Raw genomic sequence first — 15,674 nt, 5'->3', positions numbered from 1 at the left:
GGGGTTGTTGTGGGGGTCTGGGAGTGGGTGAGCTGGGGAGGGTGTGAAGGTGGGACATGGGATGGACATGGAGTGGAAGGGATGGGGATTAAGGGATGGGGATGAAAAGGATGGAGGCAGGGACAGGCACAGAAGGACAAGGACGGAGGGGTATGGGTGGAGGGACGATTGTTGCAGCAGGGCTGGGGCAGGAGGAATGAGGCAGGCAGGGCACAGGCAGGGGCAGGAGGTGTGGGAAGAAGGACAGGAGCAGGCAGGCAGGGACAGGAGGATTGGACAGGAGTCCAGGAGCAGGCAGGAGGTGCAGGAGCAGGGGGATGGGTGTGCCGTGGTGGCTGGGAGCCACCTCCAGGTGTGGGTGACGCAGCGGGACCAGGAAGCGTCCGGCTCCGTGGCAGGTGAGGGTGGAGCAGAGGTGACGGACGCTGCTCGGAGCCAGACCGTACCCCAGGTTCGGCCAGCCGGGATCTGCTTGGGGCCACTGTGGCTCCGCTGCCCCCTCCTCTCTGTCCCCGCAGGCGGCCATGGATGGGGCCCCGCCGCCCTCCAGCCCCAGCGGGCTCTCGGCGTACGTGGCCGTGTCGCAGCTGCTGGGCCTGACACTCCTGGGCACCACAGGTGCCTGGCTGGGTCGCTACCGGGGCGGCGTGGCCTGGCACAGCCCCCTGCAGTTCAACGCCCACCCCCTCTGCATGGTGCTGGGCATGGTGTTCCTCCAAGGTGACGGTGAGCAGAACGGTGGGACACGTGCCCTGTCCCAGCTGCAGCCTCCAAAGCCTGCAGCTGTGGTCAGGCTGGGAATGAAGGGGACAAAGTGGTGACAAAAGACACGGGGAAGGTGCACCAGCATCCCTGGGCCGTGCTGGGTGAGCCCTGTGGATGCTCAGGTACCCTCTCTGTGCAGCTCTCCTGGTGTACCGGGTGTTCAGGCACGAGGCCAAGCGCTCCACCAAGGCACTGCATGCTATGCTCCATGGCCTGGCCCTGGTCATCGCCCTGGTGGGTGAGTGCTGGGCTGGGCTGCAGGGGTGGATTGGGCAGGATCAGCCCTGCTGGTGGTGCTGAGCTGGGCTGGAAGGGTGGATTGGGCAGGATCAGCCCTGCTGGTGGTGCTGGGCTGGGCTGGAGGGGTGGGCTGGGCAGGATCAGCCCTGCTGGTGGTGCTGGGCTGGGCTGGAGGGGTGGGCTGGGCAGGATCAGCCCTGCTGGTGGTGCTGGGCTGGCTGGAAGGGTGGATTGGGCAGGATCAGCCCTGCTGGTGGTGTTGAGCTGGGCTGGAGGGGTGGATTGGGCAGGATCAGCCCTGCTGGTGATGGGCTCTCCGCAGGCATCATCGCTGTCTTCGAGTCACACCGGGCTAAGGGCATCCCTGACATGTACAGCCTGCACTCCTGGTGTGGGATGGCCACTTTTGTGCTCTACCTCCTGCAGGTAAGGGGTGGGAAGCCCCTGGCCCCCCCGGCAGGGAAGGGGCTCTGCAGCACCTGTGACATCCCCGTGTCCCCACAGTGGTTCCTGGGCTGTGGTTTCTTTCTGTTTCCTGGTGCCTCCTTCTCGCTGAGAGGGTGGTACAAGCCCAAGCACATCTTCTTTGGCATCACCCTCTTCATCCTCTCCATCAGCTCCTGCTTGTTGGGCATTACTGAGATGCTCCTCTTCAACATCAGGTGGGTGACCGAACTGGGGTGAGGAGGTGGCCCCCCAGACCTCCAGCAGAGGGATGCCCCTGTCCCTGCTCAATCCGTGGCTCTTAAACTTCCCCTCGAGGCCTTTATTTCTGCTGCTGCTGCTGCTGAGTCACTTACCAGATGAAGTTTAACAAGGGGCTGGATCCTGCAACAGCTTTCTTTGGCAATGTGGATAAAATGCCCAGTGCCACTTCCCTGTGTCCAGGTGTCTGCAGAACCACTCAGGGACTCATGTCCCTGAGACCTCTGCTCTTGCAGCTGGAGGACACAGTGATGACCCCAGCTGCACATTGGGGTCACCCCCAGCCCCAGCACTGTGGGGACAGGGCTATGGGGCACCCCAGGAGCCACTTCCCCCCAGCAGGGAGGCTACTGGACTGCCTATAGCCCCAGTACAGGACTGTGCCACCAGTTTAATCTGCTGTCACCAAGTGTCTTTCCCAAAAGTGAGCAAAACACCAACACTCCTCTCTTGCTCTGATTTGGGGAAGGAACCTTTCCCATGGCGTGTGTCTGAAGGATGAGGATGGGGATGAGGATGAGGAGGGTGTCCCAGCCAGGATAAGGATAGGTCACCCATCCCTTAAGGCTTGAGCATCCCTCTCTATGCCTGCAGTGATTCCTACAGCCACTTTGTGCCTGAGGGCATCCTGGCCAACACCCTGGGGGTGCTGCTGGTGGCCTTTGGGCTGGTGGTGGGCTACGTGCTGACACGGGAGGAGTGGAAGCGCCCACCTCTGGCAGAGGAGCTGGCCCTGTCCATGGACTTCAAGACCCTGACAGAGGGAGAGAGCCCTGGTGGTGGCAGCCAGTGACATCTGCAGCTCCTGGTCTCCAGCACGGGCTCCTTGTGATGTCTGAAATGTTCCTGTGCACCCAGTCCCTGGTGGTTTGCATCCCTGCCCAGCCCAGGGTGACGAGGACAGCTGGGGAAGGACACGCTTGGTGCAGTGCTGCCCGCTGGACTCAGCTTGGCTTGGCCTTAATCATCCTAAGCTCGGCCCTGTCCAGGCCCTGGTGACCCCTGAGCCCATCCCAGCCCTGTGGGAATGGCAGTGCTGTGGGCAGGGGCTGGCAGGGGCACAGGAGAGGAGGAGGTCTGGGCTCTTTCTCTTCCCTGCTCTGGGGATGGAGTGGGAGCAGAGATTTCTGCACTGTGGGCCAAAGCCTACAGGCTGTTCCCAGTGCTGATGGGCAGAGGGGATGTTTGCCACCACTGGGATGTCCCACTCACTGGCAGCCCCTCACCCTCCAGCATGGGGGTGTCGCTCCCCTAAAGGGCTCCCTGGGGGTTTGGAGTGATCCTGTGCCTGTGCAGGTTCAGCAGCTTCGTGTCTGAAGTGTTTACTCCCCACGCATGTTGTGTTTGCTCAGTGGATGCTCCTGACCTAATAAATGTTTGCAGCTAACCCTGTTTTCCTGACTGTGCCCCCTCAGACCAATTCTGGGGTATCCTCGAGTTCCCACAGGCCGAGGGCAGCTGGGAGAGGAACTGCCTGAGGGGCTGGGGAGGGCGGGTGGGCATTAGGGGTGGGGTTGTCCTGTCCAGTGCTGCAGACCTCAGTGGTAGCTGTGTGAGGGACCCCATGGGCACATCTCCAGGGTCTGGCCATGCACTGGGTGTTGTAATTATTATCCACTCTATTATTAAATGCCTTTTGCTGGCAGCTGTCACCTCCTGCTCCTGGTGGTTCCCAGGTCTCTGTCCCCACCCCCATGCAGTGACTCTGAGACCCAACCCACCATCATTTCCACACCAAGGAGCATCAGAACACTTCTTCACTGACCCCAGTGTGGGAAAAACAGCAGCCCAGACACCATTTCCAAGTGTTAACCATTTATAAATAGGTACATTTTTTCATACATACAGTTTTCATTGTACAGATTACAATCTGTATACATTGGGGGGGGAAATGCATTCTTTTGAACTTTTCACATCTATCTCACAGCTCACATGTACAGACAAGAAAACTCTGCTCAAGCAAATACAGCAAAGGAAAAAATATGTTTTCTTCTTTCCTTAGAGATGAGAGGCGAAGGCCTCTGCTGTTGGCAGGGGCTGCTCTTCCCACTGCACAATATCACAACTGTGTGGTGTTCAATATATCAGAGAGAACAGAACATGCATTGGATAATATACTGTACAGAGAGAAAGTCCTTTACATCTGAATTATAGAAAAGCTAAAGGAAAATTTAAGTGTCTTAAAGATCTTCCCAGCAAGTGTCTCAGAGGATGGCAACCAGGCAGTTGTACAAAGCACAAGGCAGGTGTAGTGGACGTGTTTGTACCCAACTCAGATCCTCTCAGATGTGAAGACAGAAAGGAGATGGAACGCTGAATGCAACACTATGGCAAAGAAAAGGCTGGACAGAGATGAGCCCGGCAGTACTGGCAGAGTCCACACGAGTCTCTGGCTTATCAGTGGAGCAACACAATGGACTTTATGTAGCACACAGCGCTGCTCTCAGTGGCTGGCTGAGCAGTGCACAGCGAGGCAGACCTGTGGGGACCCAGCTCTAAGGGCACGAGGCTTTCCCACCTACCCATTCCCACCCTGACTTGCCTCCCCACCGCCGTCCCTGGACAGCATCACCCAAAGGGACAAAGTCTTTTAGCAAAGCAGCCCTCTGTTTTCACAACCACAGGATGTGATCCCATCAGATGGGACCTGGCTGCTGACTCCCCAGTACCGTGACAGCTAGAAAAGGAGCAGGAGGAAGGACACAGCTGGTGGTTGGGTGTCTGTTGGCTTTCCCCATGACGGCCGCGCTCGCTGTGACCTCTTGGGTCGGTCTGTACCGGTTTGGTGAGATCCAGCTGTTGAGTCAAGAGTTGGACACGAACGCATCTTGCTAAAGAATTGAGCCCTTAGTGGTTTATATTAGAAAAAAGAGTTTGATTGAATGAAAATCCAGCAATTATTCACATAAAGCTGAAAAAAACGCAGATTCACTTTCAACCATTGTGCTTTGTGTCCAACACACCCTCCACCAGCCTGCGAAGTGCAGCCGGCATGGGGTGAAGGCTTTGATTTGCAGAGGTCCCAGCAGGTACAGCAGCTCTTTCCCTAAGCCCTTGGGTAAAGGCTGATAAACCAGCAGGAGAGTTACCTTGAATTCCCAAGAGTACAGCACAGTACAACCACCAAGGAGCTCGCGGCAGCGCACTATGGACCCCCGCGGGCGAGCAGGCACGCTGGCTTGCTTGGTTCTCTAGATAAGGCAGAGCTGGCACTTCGGTTTTAGCTAGACTTCTCCTGGGTAACCCTGAATATACAGCAACCTTTGTAAAGCAGACTGAACCGCTCCCCGTTTGCTGCCCGCCCTGGTTCCAGACCTAATCCCAGCACGACTCCGGTGTTCGGCACACGCATGCTCACACATTCACACCAGCCACACGGTTTTCTTCACAGCCAGGTTAAAGAAAAAGAACCAAAAAGTTCAGTGCTCAGACAGACTGAGTGGGCATTGGTGCCACAGCAGACAGACAGATGGACAGACACACGTTTCAGATTGTTAGAACCATCACAGTCCTCCCAAACAGTGACACAGAGAAGGCAGCTCAGGCTGTACCTCCTTCAGAGATGGATCTCAAAGGATCTGTCTTTGTAAAACCCTCCTTTTCCTAAGCACTTTGATGCCCACTCAAGACTATGTCCAAAGCCCTCTGATGCCACTCCCAGCCTGGCTGGTGGGGCCCTGCAGAGCCCCCCACCCTGTGGGTATCCACTCCCCTGGGACCACAGCATCCTCCTGACCTGGGAGAAAAGCAAGAGCCAATGAACCCCCACTGAGGGATGGGGCAGACTCCAACACCTGATGCTGGGAGAGAAGATTCCAGCTCTGTGGTAGCACACCTGGGTCTCAGAGCAGCCACAGGTGAGGATGAGAGACACCTGGTGGGAAGGTTGGCTGAAGAAAGGGGTCAGCTTCAGCATCACTTTTGGCACTGCCTTCTGCATGTACCCCAAGAATGAAAACTGGAGTTTCAATGTCATCAAGAACCTGCTTTTCTCGGTGAACCCAAAATCCTGCTTGCTCAAAGATGGGGCTTGCCAGTGGTACTACTGCAGTCAGGAGGGCATGAAGGCACCAGCTGGCAGCATTGACCTGCATCTTAATTACTGAAAAAGTAATTAAATACATAGCACAGACATACAGGATAGCTGAATGTCTGAAACGGAGCGTGATCCCACAGTGTGGCCTGATCTTGTCACACCCAGATCCAAGAGTAGAGGATGAGGGGCCCTCAGGGTGAGATCTGACCTTGTGCTCCCCAAGCACAATGGGGCCATGCCAGCACAACACAGAATGACCTCTGCTTCTCCTCATGCAAAGACCAAATCATGACTTTGAAGACAGGGGACTGAGCAAGAACAGCTCTTCCAGGAAGAAATGTGCTTCTTACCCACCTGGTGACCACAGCAGCCATCCTGCCTCAACTGTCCCTAAGAGAATTGCCAGGGAAGTGCTTTAAAACCACTGCAAATAATTTTGTATTCAAAAATTACTCAATCTGTTGATGCTTATATACAGGAGTCAGTTCTTGTGCTATAAATGTTATGATTCATTGCTTCGTTTCTTTGCTCTTCTTTTTTCTTTTTGAAAAATACACTAAGAGACTTGAGCTGTTTTGCTATTTTTCTAATGAAGACACTACTCACGCTTAAATATCCAGTATTTATCATAGTAACAAATTCAAACAGTAAAGTGCACCCATTTACAGAGAGAACAGATGGAAAACCATTAGTGCAAGAATCCTGTGGAAAACCTAACACGTGGAATTGTGAAAAAACCTGCATGCTGCAGTGTTTCAAGCCGTCTTCAGCTTTGTGGTTGTGTTAAGAGCGTGAGCTGTTTTCTTTTCCCTTAAAACATCTTCAGAAACTGGGGAGTTACACACAGGAGGGCTGTGGGGGGATGTTCTGAAGGACAGGACTGGGAGCACAAGGTGGTGAGTGGTGAAAGCAGAGCTTGGGCAGTTCTGTCACAGCCCCTGGGCCACCCTGCTGGCGTGGCAGGGGAGAGGAGCACCCGTGGGTAACACAGGGACAGGGCTGGACTGGGTTACTTTTACCTTTCAAAGAAGCAACTCAAGGTAGGAAACCACTCACTGAGGCAGAAAGCTGGAGGATGGGAGGCACTTAAGCAAAGTGACTGATGCTGATCCAGACCCAGGATACGTCTCCCAGCTATGGGCATGTGGGATGTGGAGGAGAAATCAGTTATTCCTTACAATAAAGAGCATGTCATTTCAGAAATGAGAGGAAGAAAGAAAACCATCACACCCCATTTGCAAGGAGAGAAACCATGCACAGACCTGGGTGTCCCCACGGGGTAGCCACCCCATCCCAGCCAGCCCCCCATTCTACAGAGCCCTGGGATAAAGCAGAGTCAGCACTGGGTTGCACCTCAAGGAAGAAAACACCAACCTCAATCCAAATACTGGCTTTGACAAAGACCAAATGGCCCCTGGGGTGCCCCAAAACTGCCAAAACTCATAGAGGAACCCCCCCTTCCAAATGCTCCCCGTGTGTCTGTGAGACACAAGCCTCCCCTGGCCCAAGGTGTGCACGTCCCAGCTTGCTCTGAGCAAGTCAGGCAATGAAACAGCAATGAGATGTGCTGAGCCACACACAGGAGGAAAAAAAAATGCCCCATCAAAGCCAGGGTTTGCTTAAAGAGTTCCAGAGCCTGCCCTGAGCTGGTGTGAAAGGGTGCAGCTGCAGTGATTGTTGCTGGGATATGCTCACTCACACCAGCAGAGGTTGGAGCCCGTGATTTGGTTCAAGAAGTCTTGCAATCGATTCTCAGTAGCCCTTTGGAGGTATCTCTCCCTGCTCAGCACTGAACCGCTCCCCAGAGCTGATCTGAGTGAGGTCTGGCATTGGGCAACAGGCACTAGTTTGCTTTAAAACAAGCTACAACGTTATCACTCTCCCTCCCATCATCCCACCCTTCACCCTCAGAACGGAAAAGGCAGATTACAAACCCACCAGGAATAAAGGAATCGGTAAAGGAAGTTCTTCCCTCCACCTCCAAAGAAATTTTCAGCAACTAATTGAAAAAATTCTTGGAAATCCTCTAAAAAGGATTCTGGAACCAGCCCCTGCTTTTCATGTTGTCTTGATGTGACTTGCATTTGATTACAAAACTGAAAATAATAGAAAAAACCCAACCTGAACTGGAAAATGTCCTGAAATAGATAACATAAATAAATTATAAATAGGTCTCTCTGAACTACAGCTTCTCAAAAAGCAACACATGGTTTCTACCATGTACAGATACCAAACACGGTGTCCCTTTCCAGGATTTCAGGAACAGAGAATCTTAAAGGAGCACAGCCCTTGCTACAGCACCTGCTCCCTGGTAGGACTGAGCCAGAGGGAAGGGATGCTGCAGGCCTGGGACTGCAGAAGGACCCTTCCTCTTTTGGGACCATCATGCCATGTTCTGCATCCTCATCATAAAAAAATGTAAAAAAAAAAAAAAAAAAAAAAAAAAAAAAAAAAAAAAAAAAAAAAAAAAAATTAAGAATTGCAATTTTCCTCTTTGAATACCATTTCCTAAGTCAGATTTTTGCTCTTCCTTGCAAGTAATAAATCCCTTCCCACATGAAGTCCCCAACACTGACTTGCCCCGTGCAAATGCCCTGGGTGAGGTGAAGTCTGCCAACAGTGTGAAGAAGTTAGTGCAACCCCAGTTCATGCACAAGAGGTTCCTGGCCAATTCCCTTGGCTGATTAAAACACTGAACAAAGGGCCAACCTTACACCCTCAATGCTTGTAAAATGCCCCAGAGCAAAGAAATCAGTGTGAGGGCACCTGGTAGGTACTTGGAAAGCAGCAAAGTGCTGTGTGATCCCCACCCTTCTGGCCAGTGACAAGTTAAGTAAGGAAGGAGAGCACTGTAAGCCAGCAGAATCAGAATGGGTGTTGTGGGTGCTGTGCATAGCTACTGGTGCTAAATCACATCACTGAGGGTAATCTGCTCTTTGGGGCAAAGAGCCAAACAGCCTGGCTGGCATGGGGGCCTGTGGATGCAGCCTTGGGAAAGGCTCCTGTGGAATTCCCTAGGAATTCCCATCCGAGTTGAGTAAGAGATCACTGAGACAAAAGAAACCAATTTAAATCCAAGGCAATTGTCTCTTGAAAAAGAGCTGGTTACCTCCTGCTGCGTAGGGATATCTCTGGACCACCCCACACCATGGACTAAGATATCCTGGTTGGAACTTTGCTGGAATTGGGCAAATGATACTGGCTCGGCTGATGTTGGCTTCACAGTCAGCTGGGGAACAAAAGGGCTGGAGCACGTGCATGGCTGTCTGACCACCACATAAAGTACCGGAGAAACTTGATCATGTAGCTATCAAAGAGAAATAAAAATAATAATAGTAATAATAATAATTATAATAGTATGCATGGAAATCAAGCTTGGAAGTGTGTGCTGAAAACATGAGGGTCTCACTCCAACAAGTGTCTTTCACACATTAGACTCCACAAATGGTCTCTTTGGTTTGATTGGGGACGTCTGCCCTTGCCTGGAGTCCCTGGAGAGCTGCCTGTACAGGTTATCCTGGTAGGCCTGCGCCACGGGCAGCGTCCTTGCCACCTTGACGTCGGGGTATGAGGAGGCTTGGGTGACTCTCTCCAGGAGGTCTCCCCGGGACCCATTGGCCAGCATCCCATGGGGGCTGTAATAGTCTTCCTCTAGCAAATGGCCATTCTGTGCATTGTTGGTTTTGTTATAAAAGGCAATGTTGCTGATTGAAGAGGGTGGGCTAAAGGATTCCGGCTGGGGCAGATTGCCAGGAGACGTAGGACTAATGACAGTGTCCACTGAAGACACGGCCCAGGTCCGGTTCTGCTGATGGAGGTGGGGGTACTGCTGAGTCCGAGCAGTTTTATCTATGATCCCCATGAAGGGCGTGGTCCGGGAGCGGGCTGGCTCGCTGGGGTAGCCCCCCTGCGTGGGCGAGACTGGAGACAGCTCATCGCACGATCTGTCATAGGCTGGCTTGAGGGGAATCTCCATTTGCTGAATCGAGGCAGAGGGCCGAAAGTTGGGAGTCAGGTTGGAGGTGGAGGAGATGCTATTGCTGGAAGGGGAGAAGCGGAGGCCAACGCTCTGAGAGTGGAGCAGAGGCCTTGGAGTCGGTGGGTGAGGCTTGATTTCGCTGGGATTGACTGTGATGGGCCTCCTTATGAGGTGAGACACATCTGGAGAGCCCAGCTGGTTGGCGGGGAGGGAAGAACGCTCCAGGTCAAGCTTTGAGTGGCACACCGGATAGTAGGAGGCGGACTGGCTTCGCCCGATCTGAGGGGTCTGGCTGTATCTCATCCCCCCTCTGTAAGCCGAGGATGGTCTCTGTGGAAGGTCTTCTTTGGCCAGCCCTCCATGCTGACAGATGGCTCCGGCGCTGAGACTGGCCTGCACATGCTGCACGGGCCTGCTGTCACCCACGATGCCCCCGATGGAGCCCTGGTAGACCAGGCGGCTCTGGCTGACCCCCATGTCCCCTGATGATGACTGGTACTTGCTGGCCATCGAGTGGGCAACCTGGCTGTAGGCACCAGTTGGGATGACAGTACTGGAATGGACGGCAGAGCTGGGCTGATTGCTCCTCACGATCTGTGCCTTGGCCGGCTGCAGCCTCAGCCCTGGCTGCGGCACGGCCACGGGGAGCTGGGGCATCTGGAAGGATCTCTGCGTCATCTTGGAGAGCGGAGACTTGGGCCTGCCGGGGAGCTGGGAGACGGCGCTGGGCTCCGGCTGGTAGCGCACCGGGGAGCCGGACTGCGAGCGGTACACGCTCATGCTCTCCGCGGGGGGACTGGCGCGGTACTGGGGGCCTCTGCGAAGGGGAGACGGCGGAGGGCTCTGGTACTCCTTGCCCTGGCTCCCCACGGGAGGGGGGCTGAAGCGGTAAGTGGAGCCCTGGTGAGCTGGGGACGTGTGTGGAGGACTGGGTCTGTAATGTGAGTTTTGGTGCGTTGGAGATAGAGCAGGAGATGTGGACTGGTATCCCTGCCTGGTCGGTGAACCCACAGAGCTGTTGGACCTGAAATCAAAGACCTGGTGAGAGCCAAGAGGTGAGCCAGAAATATAGGCTGAGTCCCTGTGAGCTGGAGATGGGGGTGGGCTCTGGATGATGGGCAGCCCTTGGTTTGGCCTGGACTCTGTCTGTAAGCCAATGGAAATATTTTCTACATCCTGCTCGAGGTATTCCTCCTCAAAGATATCTTGCACAGAATACAGCTCTTCATGCTGGGCTTCGGGTTCTGGCTCCACTGGGAGTGGAGGTGATGGCTGCTGCTGTTGCTGCTGCTGCTGTTGCTGCTGCTGCTGCTGTTGCTGTTGTTGCTGCTGCTGCTGCTGCTGCTGCACCTGCCTGCACTCCTCCTCCACCCGCATCAGCAGCCGCTGGATCTCACGGTTGTTAGGACACAACTTGATGGCCTCGTTCAGGTCCTCCAGGGCTGCTGAAAACTGCCTGCTTGACAAAGGAACAGAAATGAGAACTGAAAGTACTTTGGATCTGGATGGAGCTGTTTGCAGAGGTTCCAGGGGAATAAAGTGGCTTGTGCACGTTACTGAGGGAGAGAGCTGCGATTGCTACTGCTTGCTGCACCTCTCACATGCTGCCTCATGGGCCTCCCTTGGATTTACGTTATCCAAACAGAGGGAGAATTCTGGAGAAGGGAACCCAGTCCTTAGATGGCACAGCCCAGACTAGCAAACACGCCTGCCTCTGCAGCTTACGTTAGGGGCTAATTAATTACTCCCCCTAGCACCACCATGAGCTTCACCTCTGTTTTAGTGAAGGGGACACCAACACATTGATCACTGGAAGCCCAGCTCACCAACTGCTGTATACAAGCTCTGACAGAGCTACAACCACTTAGGCCAGTGAAAATTTAACTCCTGCCTGATGCCAAGACCACACAGCGTCAGGCCTGGCTCCAGAGCTCAGGGGCTCCCACAGGTCAGAGCTCCGGGCAAGGCTTGTCTCTCCAATTTTGCAGTGGATTTTGGCTAACTTCTTTGGAATGAAACAATCAAGCAATGTGCCCAGCTCACAGAGGCTGTGAGCCCAGGGAAGCCTTTGTGAGGGAAAGGCCAGCCTAGGAGGTGTAACAGGGAGGTGGGGGTTTGGGAAGGGGGTTGTCATTTACAGGGACACTGTTCACTCTGGAGCAAATCTATGTGTTTGAACATGACTGTGATCTGGGAAAATCCACCCAGATGGGGAAAAAGCTCCCATCTGTGATCCCCCCAGCACCTCCCAACAGCGGCTTAATCTTCTGTACAAGCCATGAGTCATATTCTGCTTTGAGTCCAAGTTGTGGTCAAACTAAAGTGTACTTTGAAAAAGAACACCCCACTTTGGTGCACAGGTCTGCAGCGTTGTAAGATGCCCAGACAAAGCTCTGCTAAGACAAACCTCCCAAAACATTTGGACTCAGAAATCACCAAGTGAGGGAGGGCATTACTTTGGAGCTCAGGACGTTTGTGATCTCACTAATGAACGTTCCTTGGCCATTTCTTCCCATGGGGGCACTGCCTGGCTCTGCAGGGTGGGTGCCCACACCTGATGTGACAGGCTGGCAGAGACTGGTCCCTCACACCCTGCTCTCTGTCCCTCCTCACCTGCTGCTGCGTTTGGCCCTTGCTCTTGCATAGTAAGCTTCGTAAGACTTCGGTTTCAGCTCCAGTGCTTTAGTGGCAAATTCCTCGGCCATTCCAAAATCCTGTCATTTGAACAGGTGTGCAGGTAAGTAACTGAGTAAATTCAGAAATAAAATATACATACAGCACGGAAGAAAACAAACTTAGTAGGGACTTTCTTTTTCATATTGCATGGAAAACTTGATGGTTTTGGAATATTTTACATGGATTCAGCATCATTTACAGACAGGGAGCTACGATGGCATTTCCAAAGACTCAGGTGTTGTTAACCCAAGCTGCTGTCATCACCCTCACTGTGTCCCCAACATGTGCATGTAAATCCCTCTCCAACAACCTACAGTCTTGAGGAAACATCTGGTCTTGCAGAGGCTGGAATTTTATCTCATGAACGATTTTTTTCCATAGTTGAAAGCAATAGGAAACCTGTCCCATGCCCTTCTGCTTCCCTGAGCACACTGACATTCTTTGAGGGGCCTGTGAAGGACAGGGCATTGGCTGTTCCTCACTTCTCCACAACAGCTCACCTGGGAGGACAGTTTGGGAGCAGGGAGAGGGTGACAGTGTGGGGTGGGACTGCTCTGGGTGCTTTCCAGGGGCACTGCCATGAGGCCAGATTATCAGCTCTGGTTCAGAGCCTGTCACCATCCTCCCTTGCCTTGCTCTGAATGCTTCATGTCCTGCTAAGCTCAGCACTTGTGAAAGAGAACTCCTCCTCGTGGGGAGGATTCCATTTCACAGCCAAACACTGCTCTGGATTGCTGCACTGGGCTATGACCTGAGCAGCTCTGGGAGAAAGGACTGCATAGAGCTGCTCCTGATTTGTTCAAAACCTTGTGATGCCAACTCTTGCTACGGGCATGCCCTGCCTGGGGAACATTATACTTCTCTTTGTACCTGCAGTAGCAGTTACTGAGCAGTTACTGTCCAACAAGCTGAAATGGGTATGCAGTCCTGAGGTATCTTTATGGTCCTATCTATAGGAGCAAAAACTGCAGGAGCAATTACAACCCTCCAAAATTTTCTATCACAGAAGTTAGCATTCCCCAGTTAATGATAAACCAAAAATCTTGTCCTCAAAGCACAGGACAGGAGCTGATTAGCTGTGAATTGGCTGATTTAAAGAGAAGGTTCACACTTTTTCTACAAACTGTGTTTGTTCACCAGCATTAAGATTTTACCCCCCTTGTTTTCCATCTTCCTTCCTCACAGGAAAAAAAAAAAAAAAAAAAGGTGTCCCAAAAGCTCCTTCCCCTCCAGTGTAACCTTTGCTGGCTCATGACCTCAGCTATGTCACTTTTTGAATTTATGGAGACTTTAATTTGTGGAAGTGAAAGTCCCTGCACTCCAAGTCAGGGAAGGGTGGCAGAACAGGCATCTGCACGAGCTGCTTGCTGGATGCTGCCAGATTGCAGTGGGGAGAGTGACAGGGATCTGGAAGTTCTGGGCTGAGAGGGAGTCTTGAGGAGGTGTTTCTGCATGAGTCACTGCCCTGGGGAAGTGCAAACCCCCTAAGCATATGCTCCTTCATTTGAAATTAATTAGTATTCAAAGGAGCACATCTCCTGGCTCCTCCTCACTGCTGCCCCAGAAATCTGGAAAATGCCTCCACCCCCATGTGACGATGTGAACATCATCATCAAAAGGGAGTAATAAAAAATTCAAAGAGCTATAAACACAGCAATGAATTTTTAATCACCTGAAACACATACTAAACCACTACTGCTTTGGAATTATAAAACACCAGTGCTCTGTGAAGGATAACCAGGTTACAGGAGGAGAGATCTGTGAGGCCAAAGCACGAGGAGGGGTGGACATGTCTCTGCAGAGGCACAGAGCTGCCAGGCTGTGCCATCAAGAGGGGACACTTACATTCATTTTCCTTCGACACCGGGACAGGTTGAGCAGCAGCGACACCTTCAGCTCACGGAAGGTTTTCAGGTCCTCTCCAAACCCTTCTCTGGGGAATTTTTTCAGAGCATACTGGTAGCGCTGGGCAGCTTCTTTCACTTTACCTTTCTATTAGAAGGAAAACATGTCAAAACTCATCCTTGGGTTGAGTGTACCTCCCTGCAGAGAATTCACTCACCAGCCCAACCAATGTTTTAGGTGGCTAAGGAAGCACAACTTCACTACTTAGCTCTTTCCTAGAAAAGAAGGGCAGAACATTTGATCAAGGGAACATCTGAGCTGGAAAGGCAGATGCCTTGCACAAGTTGAGATCTCCCACTTCATACAGAGCTGTCATGCTACAGCAGGAAAGGTGGAGAAATGGTGTTAACTTGATACAACTCCATCTGGCTCTTGGCTGGATGGTCTTTTGAGCTGGGTGATCAGTTACCCATTCCTGGAAAACACCCTCCACCCAAAGCTTAATGCACATCCAGGAGGGTAAGGAACACAAAGTGTGGGACTTTGGGTGGAGCTCTGGGGCTCAGAGAAGCCTCTGCAATAGCAAAGACAAATGTTACTGCACTGCTGTGGCTCTGAACTTAGACAAACAGGGGGAGATTCACCTCCCTGGACTTGAGAGGTTTAAAACTCTACATCTAAGTCTGTTAAGTGGGTTCCATTTATAATTATTGGTATGCAACAGTCACCTTCAAAGGTGACTCATCTCTGCTATTTTGGGCAACTAATTTTGGGATGGGATGATGTGCACCCAGAAGGGGGGCAGCTGACAGGCAGGGTGAGAGAAAGAGGGCAGGATGGGATCTAGGACACACACAGCTCCTCAGGACACAGACATACATTTTGCAGCTGCAAACAGTGATTTTTAAAAACCTGTAGACTCAGGTTTCTCAGCTGTATCATGTATCTCTGGCAGATAACTCCTACTACAATGCCAGCTTTGCCTATTTTCTGCTTCACCCTTAGAGCCTCACAGTGAATCATTGTTGTACTTGCACAATTTCTATGTGTGTGCAAATCCTCAGGTTTTAAAGACTGGCTTAAAACAAACAGAAAGCAAAAAAGACTACCTAACTGTAACAGTGGACTGTCTCCCATGGGCTAAAGGACATGACAAAGCCAGCTGTGTCCTGACAATCTGTTCTCATTGCAAGAAGTTTATTCTGGGAGTTTTTCTGGGATATTCTATCCTGTTGCCTTGATCCCCAACAGTGAGCCCACTAGGTAATGACAAGGCTGCCAGACCTGATGCCATGACAGCAGCACTCCCAACAAACACTTAGGTCCTGCTGTTTTCAAAGAGGAAATGAAGTGCTGGCTCTAATCCAATCCAACTTGGCTTTGCTTCAGCTTTTTTACAGATTTGGGCAATCAATCCCCTCTTCTCCA

At 52.2% G+C, this 15,674-nt stretch overlaps 2 protein-coding genes across 8 annotated transcripts in view; one reads left to right on the top strand and one right to left on the bottom strand.

The window, feature by feature from the left end:
• The first annotated feature begins 313 nt into the window (after nucleotides 1-313).
• On the top strand, nucleotides 314-3,097 carry LOC132339235 (transmembrane ascorbate-dependent reductase CYB561). The gene is made up of 6 exons (XM_059869411.1): nucleotides 314-398; nucleotides 519-726; nucleotides 905-1,003; nucleotides 1,328-1,431; nucleotides 1,510-1,667; nucleotides 2,305-3,097. Exons 2-6 carry the CDS (start codon nucleotides 525-527, stop codon nucleotides 2,501-2,503), a joined length of 762 nt encoding a protein of 253 aa, XP_059725394.1. The 5' UTR covers nucleotides 314-398; nucleotides 519-524; the 3' UTR covers nucleotides 2,504-3,097.
• A 411-nt stretch (nucleotides 3,098-3,508) lies between these two features.
• TANC2 (tetratricopeptide repeat, ankyrin repeat and coiled-coil containing 2) overlaps nucleotides 3,509-15,674 on the bottom strand; it is a 163,573-nt gene continuing 151,407 nt past the window's right edge. For all 7 annotated transcript variants that reach the window (XM_059868979.1, XM_059868982.1, XM_059868984.1 and 4 more), the window contains 3 exons: nucleotides 14,247-14,393; nucleotides 12,339-12,439; nucleotides 3,509-11,181 (listed from right to left, as the gene is read on the bottom strand). In XM_059868979.1, coding sequence (XP_059724962.1) covers nucleotides 9,171-11,181; nucleotides 12,339-12,439; nucleotides 14,247-14,393 — 2,259 coding nt within the window. In that variant the 3' untranslated portion in view covers nucleotides 3,509-9,170. The remainder of the gene's footprint in view (nucleotides 11,182-12,338; nucleotides 12,440-14,246; nucleotides 14,394-15,674) is intronic.

Source organism: Haemorhous mexicanus, chromosome 28, assembly GCF_027477595.1.
Source record: "Haemorhous mexicanus isolate bHaeMex1 chromosome 28, bHaeMex1.pri, whole genome shotgun sequence".
Lineage (NCBI taxonomy): Eukaryota > Metazoa > Chordata > Aves > Passeriformes > Fringillidae > Haemorhous > Haemorhous mexicanus.
Note: the sequence above shows the minus strand (reverse complement) of the source record. Positions and strands in the feature narration are given on the sequence as shown.